This window comes from Amblyomma maculatum, chromosome 3 (genome assembly GCF_055883805.1).
Source record: "Amblyomma maculatum isolate TAMU_Amacu chromosome 3, ASM5588380v1, whole genome shotgun sequence".
Lineage (NCBI taxonomy): Eukaryota > Metazoa > Arthropoda > Arachnida > Ixodida > Ixodidae > Amblyomma > Amblyomma maculatum.
Window position 1 is genome coordinate 214,079,655 of NC_139346.1, and position 16,415 is coordinate 214,096,069.

General features: G+C 45.8%; 1 protein-coding gene across 5 annotated transcripts in view; it reads right to left on the reverse strand.

Annotated features, from left to right (window-relative positions):
* LOC146197664 (neprilysin-2-like) overlaps positions 1–16,415 on the reverse strand; it is a 35,501-nt gene that overhangs the window by 3,964 nt on the left and 15,122 nt on the right. For all 5 annotated transcript variants that reach the window (XM_084599571.1, XM_084599573.1, XM_084599570.1 and 2 more), the window contains 8 exons: positions 15,862–15,948; positions 14,299–14,927; positions 13,671–13,735; positions 11,132–11,183; positions 9,244–9,311; positions 8,179–8,309; positions 7,267–7,332; positions 1,506–1,601 (listed from right to left, as the gene is read on the reverse strand). In XM_084599571.1, coding sequence (XP_084455697.1) covers positions 1,506–1,601; positions 7,267–7,332; positions 8,179–8,309; positions 9,244–9,311; positions 11,132–11,183; positions 13,671–13,735; positions 14,299–14,927; positions 15,862–15,948 — 1,194 coding nt within the window. The remainder of the gene's footprint in view (positions 1–1,505; positions 1,602–7,266; positions 7,333–8,178; positions 8,310–9,243; positions 9,312–11,131; positions 11,184–13,670; positions 13,736–14,298; positions 14,928–15,861; positions 15,949–16,415) is intronic.

Here is a 16,415-nt window from a genome sequence, read left to right on the forward strand (position 1 = left end):
AGATAGTAGTATGCCTCACTTGCGGCTTTCCTCTACTCTAGCCGCGAAAAAGTATTGATTAGAGCAAGAACAGGGCAGTTCGTTCGGCTCACGATGCCAGAACATTTTTCACTTTGTTTAGGTGCTTATATGTAACACACGAGAGCGCAAGGAAGGCGATAGGGTTGAAAGTTAATGTTTGCAGATGAACCTTTTAACTGAACCTTTAAAATTACCTTCCTCAGGTCGGATTTCTTCATATCGTAACACAGACCAAGCACATCTCGTGTAAAGGTGGGCGGGACGGTACGTGATGTGCGCATTGTGTTTCTCTACGAAGTAACCCGTCTTGCAGCATGGTTCAAGAAGCCTCGAAACAAACGCTGCTAAGAAAGCACCGATGCGAACAAAAGTAAACGGAGCGTGCTATTTGCTACTAAAATTTATCACGCGTTGCATATTTGAATTTGGCAGTCGTGGTATGTGCTAACAGGTAGTATACGTCAGTGGCCTTTAACTTGAACAAATATTGTTTTTGTTATCAGAAGGCGTAATTTTATGTGCAGAAGGCATGATTTTAATTTGAACGAAAAAGTGTGCTCCATTTACTTAAGTCCGTACCTGTACGTTAGCTGGTTATCTTTGTTCCACATGACGTCACCCTGTAGTTATACGCGTAGATTACAGCAACGAAGGAAGTTTGTATGTTTGCCGCTCCAACTTTGGCAGCAATCAACCATGGGGCGCTGTTCTCGTAAGAGATGTGGTAGTCTGTTTCGGTTTCTGTGAAAAGGCGAACGTGTGTTACTGCGACTACTACGACACGACGCTTTCATGTGTGCTCTGAAACAGCTCATGACCTGTACGCCTCGCGGCGCTGTTCCGTTTCGGCTATGTAATCAGAGGCACTCGATGCGCTCGAACACTCGTCATTTGACGAACCTCGCCATACGTACCTCTCCGAGTTACTACGAAACCACTCCTGACTTCTAGGAGCACCTCATATATGAATGACTTTTTAAGGTACGTATCAATACCGAACTACATATCGAAAAATTCTATTCGGGCACCTCCCACGCCAGCTAGCTTTATCCAAGAAAAACCAGAAACAAGCCACCATATGAAAAGCACACAAAGAAACTTTAAGCTTTGTAAGGTAACCTCATTAAAGTGGTAATTGTGATAGAAGGAGCGCAGAAAGACCATTGAAACGGATGCGAAAAGAACAAAAAAGAAAAAAAAAGGCCTTCGATTATGATTTTCAGTGATGCAAAATTTGAGCGCAGCTTTTCAGGTATTTTAGTTTTGCGATATGCTGAAGTAACTTTCGAATATCTTCGAGCAAGCATTTTTGCAATACCGCGACCCCACAGACCAGAGCACCTTGCAAGGGAAGCACACACAGCCACTTTCTCGTGCATGTTGAACACCTTCGAGCCTATTCTGCGCTTCCATGTACGATGACACCGTATTAAGCAGTCAAATGCAAGCGTTATTCGCAAGCCAGTCGGGGCCAGCACACTCACATTGGCAGCACTTATCCAGAAGAGTTGCTGCGGCGTGTAGCGCAGCCCCGGAAGACCCGCCTCCGGACCGTTCTCCTTCACCCAGCGCTGGTAGGCCTGCGTGGTTCAAGAGCGGAACAGACTCGTCACTACAGAATGCTCTGCTAAGAATCTGTCCTCAATCACGTCGCCTACCAGGACACCAGAGCAAGCCAACTTTTGATTTATTTTTACTGAACGAAAAACTGTCGAATTGAAGTTGGGAGGCACATATATGACCGTAACTTCTTCGATACCGTCGCAGTCTGGGCGTGTTGGTTATTCATGATGGAAAAATACATCGCAGAGAAGGAGCGCAGAGAAGCGCATTTTGTCCTCGTCCTTCTCTGCGCTGTATTTTTCCATCATGAGTAACTTCTTCGCACAAGCCGGAAGCAAGAAGCTTTTATACCACCATCTATGATAGCTGCAGGCTACCTAGAATAGAGTGTTAAGAGAAATTCCCCAAGATGGAGCAGGTTTAAAATAACTTGCGTGAGTGTTAATTGATAAAAACGCCTCTATTGCACCCTTTCCTTTGGGTAATCTTTTGCGCCCCCTTTACGAAACTACAAAGCATTTTACTAGCGCTTCTGATGAAGCCCCTCCGAGGAGAGGAGGGAAATATAGAAACGTGATTAGGGCACCATACCGGGCGAATAAAGCAATTTTTTTATCCCCTTCGCCTATCTCTCTTTCTCTCTCTCTCTCTCTCTCTCTCTCTCTCCTCTCTCTCTCTCTCTCTCTCTCTCTCTCTCTCTCTCTCTCTCTCTCTCTCTCTCTCTCTCTCTCTCTCTCTCTCTCTCTTTCTCTCTCTCTCTCTCTCTCTCTCTCTCTCTCTCTCTCTCTATCCCCTCCTGCACTTCTAGCCTTCATGGTGATGTTGCGAGAAGAGATTCATTGAAAGGCCAGGTACAAATACAAATGCAGCTAATGGAACCGGGACGAGGAGCGCAAATATTAACTGCACGCATACTGGCATCATAGTTATCGTTACCATGTTATGTTTCCGTCCTAATTTGCTGAAAACTCCCATCAGCGCAACGAAAGGAAAATCACTTTCAAGAATCCGATTCGAGAGCCGCTCGCCTTTGGCAGCCTTATCCGCTCAGAATAACGGCCGGTGGGTGCGCACGCATTCCGAGCAAGCTGCGGCGACCAAAACGTGGCGCGCGGCAGCCACGATGACAGCCGCCAGCAAAGAACTGCGCGCCAGTCGTTCACAAAGAAAAAAAAAAAAAAAAAAGACAGCAATGAGGAGCAAAAAAAACTATCGTAAAAGATCACATTTGATTTCTTTTTTTTTGCCGAAGAAAATATGCGTCACGCGCATTACTCAGCGTTCTCATATGAGAACTACAGTTTTCTTTGAATTATATGTGTTGAGGAATTATGCTGTTGTCTCTTCGAAATGCATCAACCTGAATTTAAAGAGAGAAACACTGGAACGAGTTTGATTTTTGTTCCTGGGGATTTGGAACACCCGGCGATTATTAATTTTCTCCTCGGTGCTCGCTCCCCGCTGCCAGCAAATGGGGCGCATTTCCGATACCTCTCCGCTCACGACGCATCTGTAGCAAGCGCGCCAGCTGCGGGATTCTTTTCACAAAATGAATTCCGTTTTCTGGCCTTCGTCGACTTCGTTGTTTTCCTTTTTTTTCTTGCAATATTGCGTCCTCTTCGGTGATTTCGAGGAAACAGCGAATAAAAAGTTAGAATTCTTTTCGTCTCTATGGGCCGATATTGCCCGCCCTCACTGTACTGACGACGCCTAGCTGTGTGAGCCCGAGCATAAGGACTGCAATAAATGGCATAGTAGCACCTCCGAGTGAAAAAAAAAAAAAAAAAAAAAACTTGAAATACTTCAAACAATTAAAGACTCGAGCTCCTTCGGCGCTATCTGTGGCGAGAGTCGCTCCACCATTTGAGCGGAAAAACGCGGTGAAAGCTTAGAAAAAAGCTGCACTCCACCTAAGCTTCTTTCAATGCATTGTGTAATGCATGCGATAGAAAGAAACACTAGTATCAATTAGAATAGTAAGCGCGTTTACTGAAGCCTCTATATATTTAGTTCCCGAGCAACATAACCCTTCGTAACTTCCCAAGACGGAGGGGTTTCTACTTTTCCAAGTGACCTTGCAGAATTTCCCGCCACAACTGGATGCCGTGCTTTTTATTGCTGGAATAACCTTCCAATATTTCATTAGATATGTATTCTTGCCATAGGTGTTTCAGAATATTTTTTCACTCCCATGAGAGTATTATTAGCTGTGTCAGAGCAGTGTTCATTCAAATATATCGCACAAGAACAGCTGGTCTGAGATTTATAGTGCCTTACGATTGTAGTACGCCAAAAAAGAAAAAAAAAAGAACAGTAGAGAAAATGAACACGTAGAATTAGGGTTATGTCTGCTCCGGTTTACACAAGCTAAATGTGTTCAGTATGGATCTTGCTTGTCAGGTACCACGTTAACTTCGCAACTCCTTCCTTCGCCGGACTTCTTCCTTCTTTTTCTCAAAGCCTCTAGGTGGCAGCAGCACAGACAAATCAGCTGCCCAAAAGGAACTCTAGCAATCGCCATTATTCTGGTTTAAGACAGGCCATTCTTCGAAGGATGCCCACAGAAGGCGGCGTAAACCCCCGATATATTCGTCATACAAATGCACTCATGTAAATATACGCCTAACACATATTTCACTCTTCTATACATATACCTTATAAATAACTGCAGAGAGCGCTTTCTGTTAATGATGTGTCACAAACTGAAGCCCAAAAAGAAAACAACATCAAAGGGGTGCGCAAATGCTAAGCAATGCGCACGGCAGGCAGTTCAAGAGGGAAACGCAAACGGGAGCACGAGTTGGGGTTCTGTGTAATTGCAGCCCACCCTAGTAAACAAGGCGCGACGCACGTTCCTTCACTATAAGAGCCACAAAAGTACTTTGCATCGCAGCGATGGAACCCTGCGAACACAAGTAAATGAAGCAAGCTATTTGCTTCCAAATTTTTCACACGTTGCATAATTAAAACTGACAGTCGTGGTATGTGCGAACCGGTAGTAGATGTCATGGCCCTTTTAATTGGACAAATATTGTTTTTTTTTTTATGTCCAGTGCAGAAGGTTCGATTTTAATTTGAGCCATGAAGCATGATCCGTTTACATATGTCCGCACTTGTACGTGGGCAATGTGTTTACTTTTTTTTGGGGGGAAGGGTAGGCATCTGCTGTACGTAGCCGAAAAGACGATCGCGCGGATCTAAGCCTGGGACTAAGTCGAGCGATGTGGCTAAGACAAAAAATGAAGGCAGCTTCCAGACGGAAACACAAGCTTCACCGCTGTTGAATTAAGGTTATGCAAATCCGCCTTCATAGTAAGACACAGATGTATCCCTCGTCATCTGTGCAGCTTAGTTTACGTTTAATAAAAGTGCCGTAAAACAGCCCCTGCGCTCTCTATACGCACCTCTACCAACCAATAGCAAAGCCGACTAGCGCGGAAAGTCTCCGAACGGGAACTTGTGAACTCTAAAGTGAGTTTTTCTTGAAGGGCGAGTAAAGCGCATTACATCGAGGTTAACGTTTCAAAAGAACGACACTCGGCAGTGCGCTGACGTGGTTTGTGCATATTCTTCCTTTTACAACAATAGCGTATTGTGACGCGTCTGCACGGTCGCTTTACAAATGGAGTCAACGCGACAAGCGGGCCTAGTCGCATTGCGTCGCTCAGGACTCCGCCATGGCCGTTTCACTCCTCAGGCGAACAAGTGATGAATGATAGCAACCTGTCTAACGAACTGATAGGCAAAAGAAAAAAAGAAAGAAACGGAACCAATATTCAAACGCATCGGTATTTGCAGTCGATTGATCTCAAGGATTAGTGAGACATTTAAACAAATACTTTGAACTATTCGTTTCCTCTGCCAGATTCGTCAGTACGGGTGGTATTGTTCCACTTGTGTGCGTGTGTAACGGGTGCGATACATATTTGAGCCTCGTTACAAATATTTCAAAGGATCCCACGATTTATCCGTTATATAGCTGTAGCTTCATTACAGCCTTTGGTGATCTTGGTCGTAAATATCGCGTCCAACGAAATATCGCGTCCAACGAAGTTAAAATGGTTTGATTTGGTTGCGCCCGCTCTTACAAAGCACTAAACTTCTGACACGTTTTCCAGGACCTGATGCAGGCCGCGGCAGAAGCGGTCGATCGCTGGAGAGGCAACATACAGAGGTGCTTGACTAAAGTTTTGTCCCGCCTGAGGTGCTCCTCCATATTCGCGTGTTTAACGCTTCGTTGCAGAAATAAGGCTGCAGCTAATAGGAAGATGTGTTTCCTGAATTTTCCTCCTTTTTTAAGGCGCCCAGAGGAGTGCGAGGAGCGGTGACGAAAAAAATGTAAAAACAAGATTTAAAATGAATTGATGGATTCTGTGGAAGATTTTAAGGACAAAGCTCATTCCTTTTGTTAAATCCATTATTTTGTCGTATAAATGGCCACTGAGGCAAGGTATGACTATTTGCTGTGACAGCTGGAAGGAAGCCTCTTGTGTCTGAGATTATTTTGAAAAGAAACATGGAACTCATTGCGCCTAAAATGTTATAAGAATTATTTGCACATAAATTTCAACCTATATTTAGCTGCTTGTAAGCGTTAATTGTAAGATAACTGGATTGCTTTGAAGTCCTGCGACTAGCACTTGAAGGGTCACGTCTCGCGTGATAGTAACTGATTTCGCATTTTGCGCTGAGCAGCTGCAAACAAACATTCTCAATTTAGCTTTTGAACAAAAAGTTATCAGGGGATATCTGAAAAAAAAAAAAAAAAAAACTACTCACAGCGCATAGCCTAAATCAGTCTGAATGCAGACAGGCTCTCTCAGGTCCAAGCCGGAATCGACCGTCTTTAACTGATCTGATATGCATGCCTAGGTCAGCTTCAAACGAGCTGTAAGAAACTATCGAGCTGGGGGATAAAAAATATTTAAGCTGGTTATAAAAAAAAAATACTTCAGCAAACTGCGGTGATTTGCATCCGGATTGTAAGAGGCTTCGATGCACATCCGGCTTTTGAGTAAGCTCCGCTGCGCGCCCTGGCCCCGCACATCCGCTTGCACACACGCGTGGGCGTGTGCGTGCGTGTGTGTGCGTGTGTGTGTGTGTGCGCGCGCGCGTGTGTGTGTGCGTGCGTGTGTGTGTGTATGCATGCGTGCGTGCGTGTGTGAATTCGTGCGTTCATGCATGATTCGCATCCAGTGAGCGCATGCCATCAGCGCATGCCTCAATACAACACCTTAGGGACCAGAAGAGACATGTAATTTATTGGGTGCACACAAGAATCGTGTACTTATTTGCATACAGGCTCAAAAAACCGCCACGCAGGGAGCTTATGAACTTATCGCGGAAATCGCACAGACAGTCACCATCGTTTGTGGGCATTACAGCAAATGAAGATACTAGCAGAAATCAGCGCGAAGGTCAGTGAAGCTTGTATACCGGCGATCATCAGCTCGAACACGTGAGTATAGAGGAACCCGACCGAAGGCGGCATGCTCGATCCCTCAGCGATTCTTCTAATTATTCAACGTGAAACGCATCGGCGATATATTGGCGCTCATTATAAAACGTTCTGCAGGACGCAGTTCGTGTCCGGTTCGTCAGAACCAGCGGACCCTTACCTGGAGCATCCGACGTTACATTCCACGCTCGGAGAATACTGAAAAGCGGCACTGAAGGACTCACCTTGAAGGCTTCCTTGATGCCTCCGTTGTCCGCAATGTTCTCGCCCTGCGTATTGACGCCGTTCACCTGCAAGACAACGCAAAATGGCCGTCTTAAGAACTTCGGCGAGCTCGATTTTGCCTCGTGATGAAAAAGTGTCGTCTCACATGCACAACGTGCGTCACAGAGCCACATTGTCTACAGTGCCAAGGATTGCAGCCTGCATTCGAGGTCTGCTATGCTCCGACTCTTGCTCTTGCAAACTTAATAATACGCTCTGGGGGGCTAGTTGGTGCATGATTTCAAAAAAAAAAAAAAAAAAAAAACACAGTGCGCGAACCAGACGACATGGAGGGAAGAAAGACGAACAAAAGCGCTTGTGTTCGTCTTTCTTCCCTCCGTGTCGTCTGGTTTGCGCACTGCTTTTTTTTTTTAAAAGCTCTTGGAAACGATTAATGTTCCAACGCCGTCACCTGGCCGCACTGGATTTGCTTCGCTGATCTATAAATACAGGTGCTGTATTTCATGGTTAGGAGTTGGCACCGCCTTTTCCTATTTTGAGCACTCCCAAGTGTTTATTTTATTGACAAAAAACTAGCCCAACCAGAAGCTGAGTAGGGGTTAGACTTATCGGCTAAAAAAAAAAAAAAAAGCGACATAAATCTATGACGCTCGCGCTTCGAAACTCAACGGAAATGCGAGAGCAGGTGTCATTAAAGTTTGCTTCGGTTTTATTGGCTCCCACAGAGATATTTAAGATTTGCAGATCTTTCAGCTGTGGAATACGCATACCTGATTTTAGCTTAATATCTGTACTTTGATAGATTCAATTGTCGGTGATTTTGCTGGCAAATAAACACATTTTAAACACGTCGAAATGACAGGTGAATGAGAACGAGGAAAAAGTTTAAGGTGAGTTAAATAAGTTCGCACCTTCATAGTACCCTTGGCGACGGTGTAGTTTCCGTACTGGTCGATTATGCACTGCGCCCTCTCGCGGAACCGTTGGTCAGTCTCGTGCTCCCACCAGTTCACGTTGTTGCCGTCCTTGTCGAACTGTCGCCCTGCATCAGACAACGAGATTGGACCTCGCTAAATGATAGCCGCTCAACGCTTGCTTAGTCAAACACCACCTAATGCAGCGGACGCGAACGGCCATTCTGATTGTCTGCCCATGTCGAAATTCAGATTCTCAGCGTGAACGCGCAAATGCGGGACCGAATGAGTAGCCTCCCAATCCTCTACGAGGATCGCCAAGTCTACCAAATATCTTTCCTGTGTCGGACTTGCGCGTTCAATTTAAAACCTGAAGCGTTATAGGCATCCGTAAAATGAAACGAAATAATTGAGAAACATCCAGATGCCGCTATCCACTCGATGGTTCTTGATCAGAGTTCCTATTGTGTAAACTCCATGGCTCGTTCACATCTAAACCATGCTTCACATTTGACGTGCGTGAGTCTTTCACGTGGTATATAGCTTGGCACAAAGTAAAGTTGTCGTTGTAGGAGTTTTTAGATAAGCTACGAAGATGCTGCACCCCTTCGCTAGAGTAGGGAGAGCACACCTGAGAGTAAGAGGCACTACTCTGATACGGAATTAAGCTGTGCACCTGAAAGCGACATTTACATACATAGCTAGCGTAAGCTCGGCTGTTGGAGGTCATCGCAACAAAGGTGTGTTTCTTTGAGAGCCTTATCGAGAGTCGACGAGCTCATTTGCCTTCTCTTCTTGACCAGCCTGCGGAATCATGTGCGGAGCGTAAACAATCACTTCACACGGGTGATACATGGTTCGATATACATGTTTCTTTCCCTTAGCTGCAGCGGGAGCGCGGCTGCCTATGCAGTAAGATACGCTGATGGATACTCATATCCTTGCATACTCATGAGCTGGAAGGCACCAGGAATCACGTCTGACGTGCTGCAGAATGGCGCTCTGCATGAGTATCGTCGACAGAAATCATCCACCCGTGGCAGAAGTAGCTACTAGGCTCACCTCTGTCGTCGAAGCCATGTGTTATTTCATGTCCAATGACGAATCCGATGGCACCGTAGTTCATGTAGCTGCAAATATAAAAGGAGAAAAGAAAAAAATTAAAGGCATATCTACTCGTAAATTCTTTCATTTTTTGAGGCTAGGTAACGAGTGCCAAGGATGTTATTTGCGGAAGCTGCACGCACCGGCTGCACTTTTGAGGAGGCAAAGGTTCGAAAACCTCCTAGGAATAGCCGGACCACAAATAAAAACAGAAATAGGATAAAAATAAATAGAAATAGAATCTACCTTGGCTGACCACTCGAGAGAGATGTACGCATTGTTAAGAATGAAACCTTAGATAAATGTTTCCTAGTAAATGTTTAAACAGGACCTGGAACTATAGAACAAATAACCTTGTCCCCAAATATGTGCGTACCAGTACGCGGCGAACCGCTATGAATGCTGGTGATAAGCACCACCCACTGGAAATGCAAAAAATCGGTTACCATCGTTTCAGCCCTCTTTTCTTGTTAGCAAGTTTGCTGGCATGCTTGTTAAAGCCACTGCCCCAGTGAGGTCCTTTGCTTTCTTTCCGGTCTACCTCTTAGGCTGCCTCAACCTTGGGTTTGTCAGCATTTCGTAAAGTGTCATGTGCCTTCCGGCGCTTTTTTTCACACGCAACCCTTGCGCCGCTGCAACGAGAATAGTGCCCCAGGTGAGGCGCAGGCGAGCGGGCGTTATTAGAAGTGTCATGGCGTTTCGGCACGTGGATCCGTTTTCGTAGTGACAGGACCCCGTCGAAAACATTGGCCCGGGTGTGAAGACCTCCCGTTTGTTCTATTCTGGTTTTAATGGGCGTTTTTACCTTCTCGTCGTGTGTCAAAGCGTAGGTTTTTACAAGAGAAAAGTATTTCTTCAGAGTTAGCCTTCGGAGTTGCAAGAATAGAAACTTGCAGGGCAGAAAACATGTTGCTATTTAAAGTCTACAGTTCACAAAATATGGCGAAGGAATAAAGAAAGGCTGTTCGCAATGCGTGGTTACTATGGCGCAAGTGCTTGAAAGATTTGGTTTGGTTTGTGGGGTTCAACACCCCAAAGGAACTCAGGCTATGAGAGACGCCGTAGTGAAAGACTCCGGAAATTTCAAACACATGGGGTTCTTTAACGTGCACTGACATCGCGCAGCACACAGATGCCAATTCGTTTCGCCGCCATAGAAACGCAGACGCCGAGGCTGGCATTCGATCCCGCTTCCTTGGGCACAGTAGTCGAGCGCCGTAACCACTGCGCCACCCCGGCGGGCAAGTGCGTAAAAGGATATGTTTTGTATTTTACGTTGAGAATCCTACGATTGCAAATCAGCAAGTATTTACGTGAGTCCCTATTAAATACAAGATGTGCAATATGAAATAGCACTGAAGGCTTGAGGGGGAGCATCATCGTCTCGGATCCTCATCGTATTCGTCTGGGCCCCATTTTCGAAAAGTTGGTTTGACTTGCGAACTGAGGCTTCCACTCAATATTCAGTGCTCTTTCATATTGTGTAGCTATCGTCTTCCTCTCCTCCTGCCCAAGATGTGTAATCGAAATTCAACCTTATAAGACGCAGATTTGTCTACATGTGATTGCATTCTGTCTGCTCTATCCTCCTAGATTGCAACACAGTGTCAAATAAGTTGTTTTGAGTCTATTGCTTCCGAGATATCTCTAATAATTCAAATAGACGCGCAATATACTGATCAATGAGGCTCTGGACGTCAAAAGGTCAGAACTGGATTTTACGCGATGCCCGATTACTTTTTTACAGTAGACCGAGAGCGTGGCGGTCGCATTTCGAATGTGCTCATTTGCGTTTACGGAAATACATTCCTCACGCATTGCACAATAATTAGAGGCAACCACTTACTTCGGCCGGTCCTTGGAGAAGAAAGCGCCCTGCAGGATTCCGGCGGGAAACTCTGCGCAACAACAAAAGGGGGCGCCGGATGTCAGTGAAGTGCCAACGGTCGCAGCGCCGTTCGGCCTCAAGGAGGGCAAAGTCGCCCCATTGGACTAAAACGAGCGCCTTTTGCGAAAGGAAGCCTTTCCTTCCACACTCGACATTTACTAAAGAGTAGACGCAGGAGCAGGCTCTTATTGCTTCCGCGTCATACGTCAAGCGTACCTGCTTCATTTTACATCGCATTGAGAGGAAATATTAATCGTTATTTTAAACCTCTCAACTGCACGATGAGTGACACTTAAGGTCCAGATATTGCCTGAATTTATTTCATACCAGAGTGAGCGCTTAGAAATGCGCCTCACTGAACAGCAGGTTCAGGTCTGTCGAGGTGCGTCCGATGGGAAATTCATCCTGACCTTAATATCTCTTCATTCTTCTTACGCACTGACTGATGCCGTCTAAAGATTGTTTCTTCCAAACTAAAGCGCTGTAATTTTAATTCCGGGGTCATTCTAGACTTACTATAACCCTAAGGTGAGAAGGTAGGCCAGTTGGTAAGTGTTCAAGGCAAACGAGCGAGGAAAGAACAACACAGCAGAGGAGACAAAACGACACAAGCTCTTGTGTCATCTTGTGTTCTCTGCTGTATTCGTCTTTTCGCGCTCGATCCCCGTGATTACTATTTCCTGAATTTTTATAAAGATTGCAGCTAGTTCTGCGAATATATTTTATGTTTCTTTTCCCGCGCCCGAATATGAGTTTCTTGCTGAAAAATTTTCTGAAATAACTATCCCTTCTTCTGCTATTTTATGTCCATTGCTGCAACAGCCTCAGGTGAGGACGCAATCAAGCGAACATTCAGTTTTGCTCGTGATACAGGACGGTTTAAGTCGAGTTGCTATTCAAATGAGTAAGATTTTCATTTTCTCCGTTATGGTACACTGCAGGCTGCACGATCCAAAATAGATAGCGACTTTGCAGATTAATAACACGACCGCTTTCAGATTTGAAATGTTATACTGTCTCATGTACAGGGATGGCAGCTGTGACATTAAATGTTGTTTAAAAGTGTCAATGAGTAAATTTGGCGTCTTCGCTAATTTAATACTTCCCCTGTCAACAGTGCAAAAATATAGTGACGAAGTTGCCAAAAGCTGGCGCAGAACAGCGGAGCAGGCTGGGCAATCTCTGGCGAACTTCATCACGGAAGCAAAGTCTGCACACACTTGAGTAATGTAGGGCTTGAAATGGCTGAGTTTAGGCCGATGATTTATTGTATCATCAACGAAGCTGTTTACTCGCTCGCTAGTAGGCTGGCAGGTCGCGCACGAGAGCATGCAATGAAAGAATTCACACTGCTCCGTCAGAATCGGTGATGTCATCCCAGAGTACGTGTAATGGATTCCTTTCCGCGGAACCTCTACAACCTGTCCTATCTCCGCAGCCAATTCTTTGAGCAGACTGGACAAGTTCACGTTAAGTCGCATGACACCTCTTCTTTCTTGAAAACGCGGACAACACGAAAGCAAGCAGATCCGAACAGCAGTGTCGAATCGAACTATCTTGCATGGTAACAAACAAACACCGACGGCTAATAATGTTTGCCAAAAAAAAAAAAAGAAAGCCTGAAGCTGAGGTTCTCGATGAGGCAACGTGCAGGGCCACGCGAGCAATAAAGATAATATTAAATGCTCTGTGAATTAATCCCAGGAAATGTGTTTGCAGCCCCAATGTGTCATTAGCCATGAACTTGCCCAGCTAGCCTTGAGGACAAAACCATACACTCCAAAGAAAAAATCGGGTGCATTAACCTGCCATGAGGCTTCGCTAGGTCCCACAATATTCTAAAACAGAACACGAAATTTTTTGCTTGACACCCCTAAGTGCTGCTGTAACTTCACTTAGTCTAAGGCTGAACTTACGGCGAGATGCAGGGTCATAGGTTGGTTAAAACCAATACGAGAAATGATTTACCTGAGCAGCTTTTATATTACAACTAAAATAAATGTTTATTCAAATCAGCCATCTTGAAAACACTGAAAAAGATTTGTTATGACGTCAGCTGTTTATTCGGTTACTGATACGTTAAAGTGGCAGCATGAGATTCAGATTCACACATCGGTGGGAGAAACAAGCGCTGCCGGAAGTGCCGCTGTTCGTTGAGTATCCATGCAACGTACTGCTCGCGAATGAGACCTGAAAATGATTTTTATACGTTCACCGGAGCCAGTGCTCAGTGACGGAGTGCGAGGGAGGTTCCGGATACTGTCTCTAGGGTTCAACTCTCGCTATTCATCTTGCATATTTCCCTTGAGTTTTCACGGTGTATGCTCTCTGCTATAGTAATGTACCCGCAAACCAAATTAAGACAAATTTCTGCGCAGTGCTTGCAAAGTGGCGGAATTTTCTTCTCTCGTTCGAATGCGGTTTCTTTTCGAATGAGGTTGCAAGATCTCCCCATGCTCAGACTGGGACTTCGGTCCAGGCGCATGAAAACACTCACCAATACAATTCTCCAGGCTGTTGTAGTAGGCATTGACGACAGCCACCTGGGCATGCTTCTTCCACCTGCAAAGACAATGCATTCGTGCTCAAGAAGATGAGCGTTCCGCAACGGCGCAGTCGTTGGCAGTCGTCCTGTGCTGTTCTCGACAAGCAGGAGTGTTTGTGCAAAAAAGAGGTTTTAAGCTCGAGTCTCACCTCCATACACACGTATTTGTTACTCCGTGAACGCAGGGTATAAATTTGGAAGAACCTTGTTCTACGTACCCTGATCCTTGCGAGACAGCGGAAACTCGCAACCAGACCATTTAAGCGGCACGACGTCAAAACGTTTTTGAACTAAGGAGAGTCATATCTGAATGCACCCAAAATAAAATATAGAAATCCAGAAACCTCCCCCGACATATCGGATACACCAGACTTTTATGTGTCTTGTTAGATAATCTGCTCCAGATTCACGGCCACAAATCGACGCTCCAACAGAAGTTTTTGAAACACGAAAACCCGGAGAATTCTCAGCTTTCTGACCGAAACAATGAATCATGAATGTCAAGTTCTAAGCAGCGAAAATGCAGAGCTTTTGTGTCACTCTTCGTGTTCCATAAAATAGGTGGAACGGGCACACTCACTCTCCCTTGATGTGCGGCTTGCGCAGCTGGCCAAACGCGTAGTCGGTGGACCACTTTCGCAGGCGCATGATGTTCTCAAAGTAGTCGTCCGGTTTCAGCTTCACCTTGATATAGTGTTCCTCCACGAGAGCGTCGTTGAGCAGCTCGTCCGGGTAGCCGATGTAGGGCCGGATGGCCTGCGCCTTGGCCCGGGCCCGCTGTCGCGTCTGTTCATCCATCCAGTCTATGCCATCCAGGATGGTGAGGAACTCTCGCACGATGAACTGCACCATGTCCAGGGCGGCGCCCTTGGCGTCCTCCTGGAAGAAGTTTCGCACGTACAGCGACGACAGCGCGATGCCCAGTGAGCCCGTGAGCGAGCCCATGCACTGCTCCCAGCGCGCCGTCTCGCGGGTCTTGCCCGTGAGCACGCCGTTGAACTCCTGGAGCCGTTCGCGCCACGGCTTGCTCAGGCTGGCGTACGACTGGAGCACCACGCGCCACACCATATAGTTGGCCAGCGTGCGTGCCGGTGTTGTCTCCATGAGTGCCTCAAAGCGCTGCACAAACTCGGGCACCACCACGTTGATGGGCTCGTCGGGAGCCACCTTGTCCACCAGAAGCGAGTTGAAGTACTTGTTCCAGTCGATCTGCGCAAAGAAACGTTATAGGGTCTGTCTCCTGGGCCCGTATTCCTGGTTTGTTTTCATAAGTGCCGTATTTGCTCCGATTTCAAGTCGCCTGATTGGTGCAAACACAGGAACCGGAAGTCAGTTCGGTGATCAGTGGCGTACTGCTACATCCGCTTCCGGCGTCTCCCCCGATCAGATGAGAGTGGAAACGGTGAAACCGACACTTCTGAAAACAGGACGAATTCGGAATACGTACTCTGGTCTAAACTCCGAACTCTTTTATGAAAAAAAAAAAGATGATCAGGGTTTCGACAAAATTTCGGCTGGTCAGGTATTCAATGGAAGCAAGACAATTCAGCATAGTAACAAAGCCTAATTAGCTTAAAAGCGTCCCTTCTATTTTATTTGAGTTAGTGACTATATCTGCTTCCTTTCAAGGAGATTACTTTCTAAGCAGTCAGAAAGACGCTGACAAAAGAAGACAGTGTTTGGACCAGCTTTTTTTCGTTTCAGGAATCTTTCTTTTCAACCACGAGATATCCGAGAGTAAATATCTTTCTCGACTGCGTGCACGTGCCTGTTCAAACGGAAAGTAATTTTTCACACAGGCCCCATTCTTCTGCCTACACAAATGAACGGGTCAGGCCCTGCAAGTACACCGCAGTTGTGGTGGAGTAAGCTGTACCTTATACCACTTGGCATACTAGTCATAGTGATTGGCATCGAAGCCCGTAATATTTCTTGCGGAACTGGCGAAAGTTAAGAAAGGAGCCTGAAGGTGCTGGAAGGCTCGATGACCCTCACCCTTCCATATGAACAGAGAAGTCCAAGTTGAAGGCTCCCGACAAATGGGTCATGCCACGTGGTTACGGGACGTCATACAACCCTGTTAAAGTTCTGTCCCTTTGCGCCGGACGGATAATCTTCTACGTGGCAGACTGTTCAGACTGACCTTGGGCGCCAACTTCTTGAGGTCGCTGAGCGGCATTTTGTTGTACAGTTTGCTGATGTTGCGTCGTTCCTCCCGCGGTGTTGAGTACTGAAAACCAAAACATTGGTAGTGAGCGTTAACTATAGAAGGTTGCATCGTTGATTAACGCATGCTTTCAGATTTAGCGTTGGAAATACGCACCATTTTATGTTTCTCAACATTGTGAAGAACATTCTGTGCTGATCGGCAAAGTGAATGAGGCAAGAAGCCCCTGGCGCATTTGACTGTGAAACACTTGATGCAAGCTGGCGTTAAATGTTAAGAAGTCAGTCTTAAGTTTTTACGGAATGGTCGCTAGCTCAGCTCTGCCTTATACTCTCTCAATAGCCGGAGATGTGCAGCCCAATTTAAGTTGCAGAGCTCACTCTGAAAGTGCTTGCTTCAAAAAAAAAAAAAAAAGAAGCGTCCTATTCTCATTAAGTTGTTCGTTTTCTAAAGACTAGTGCAGGATAAACAAATTTATTACTATTGACAACCAAAAGGCATGTCCATTCAGCCGACTGATCTGAGTAAAA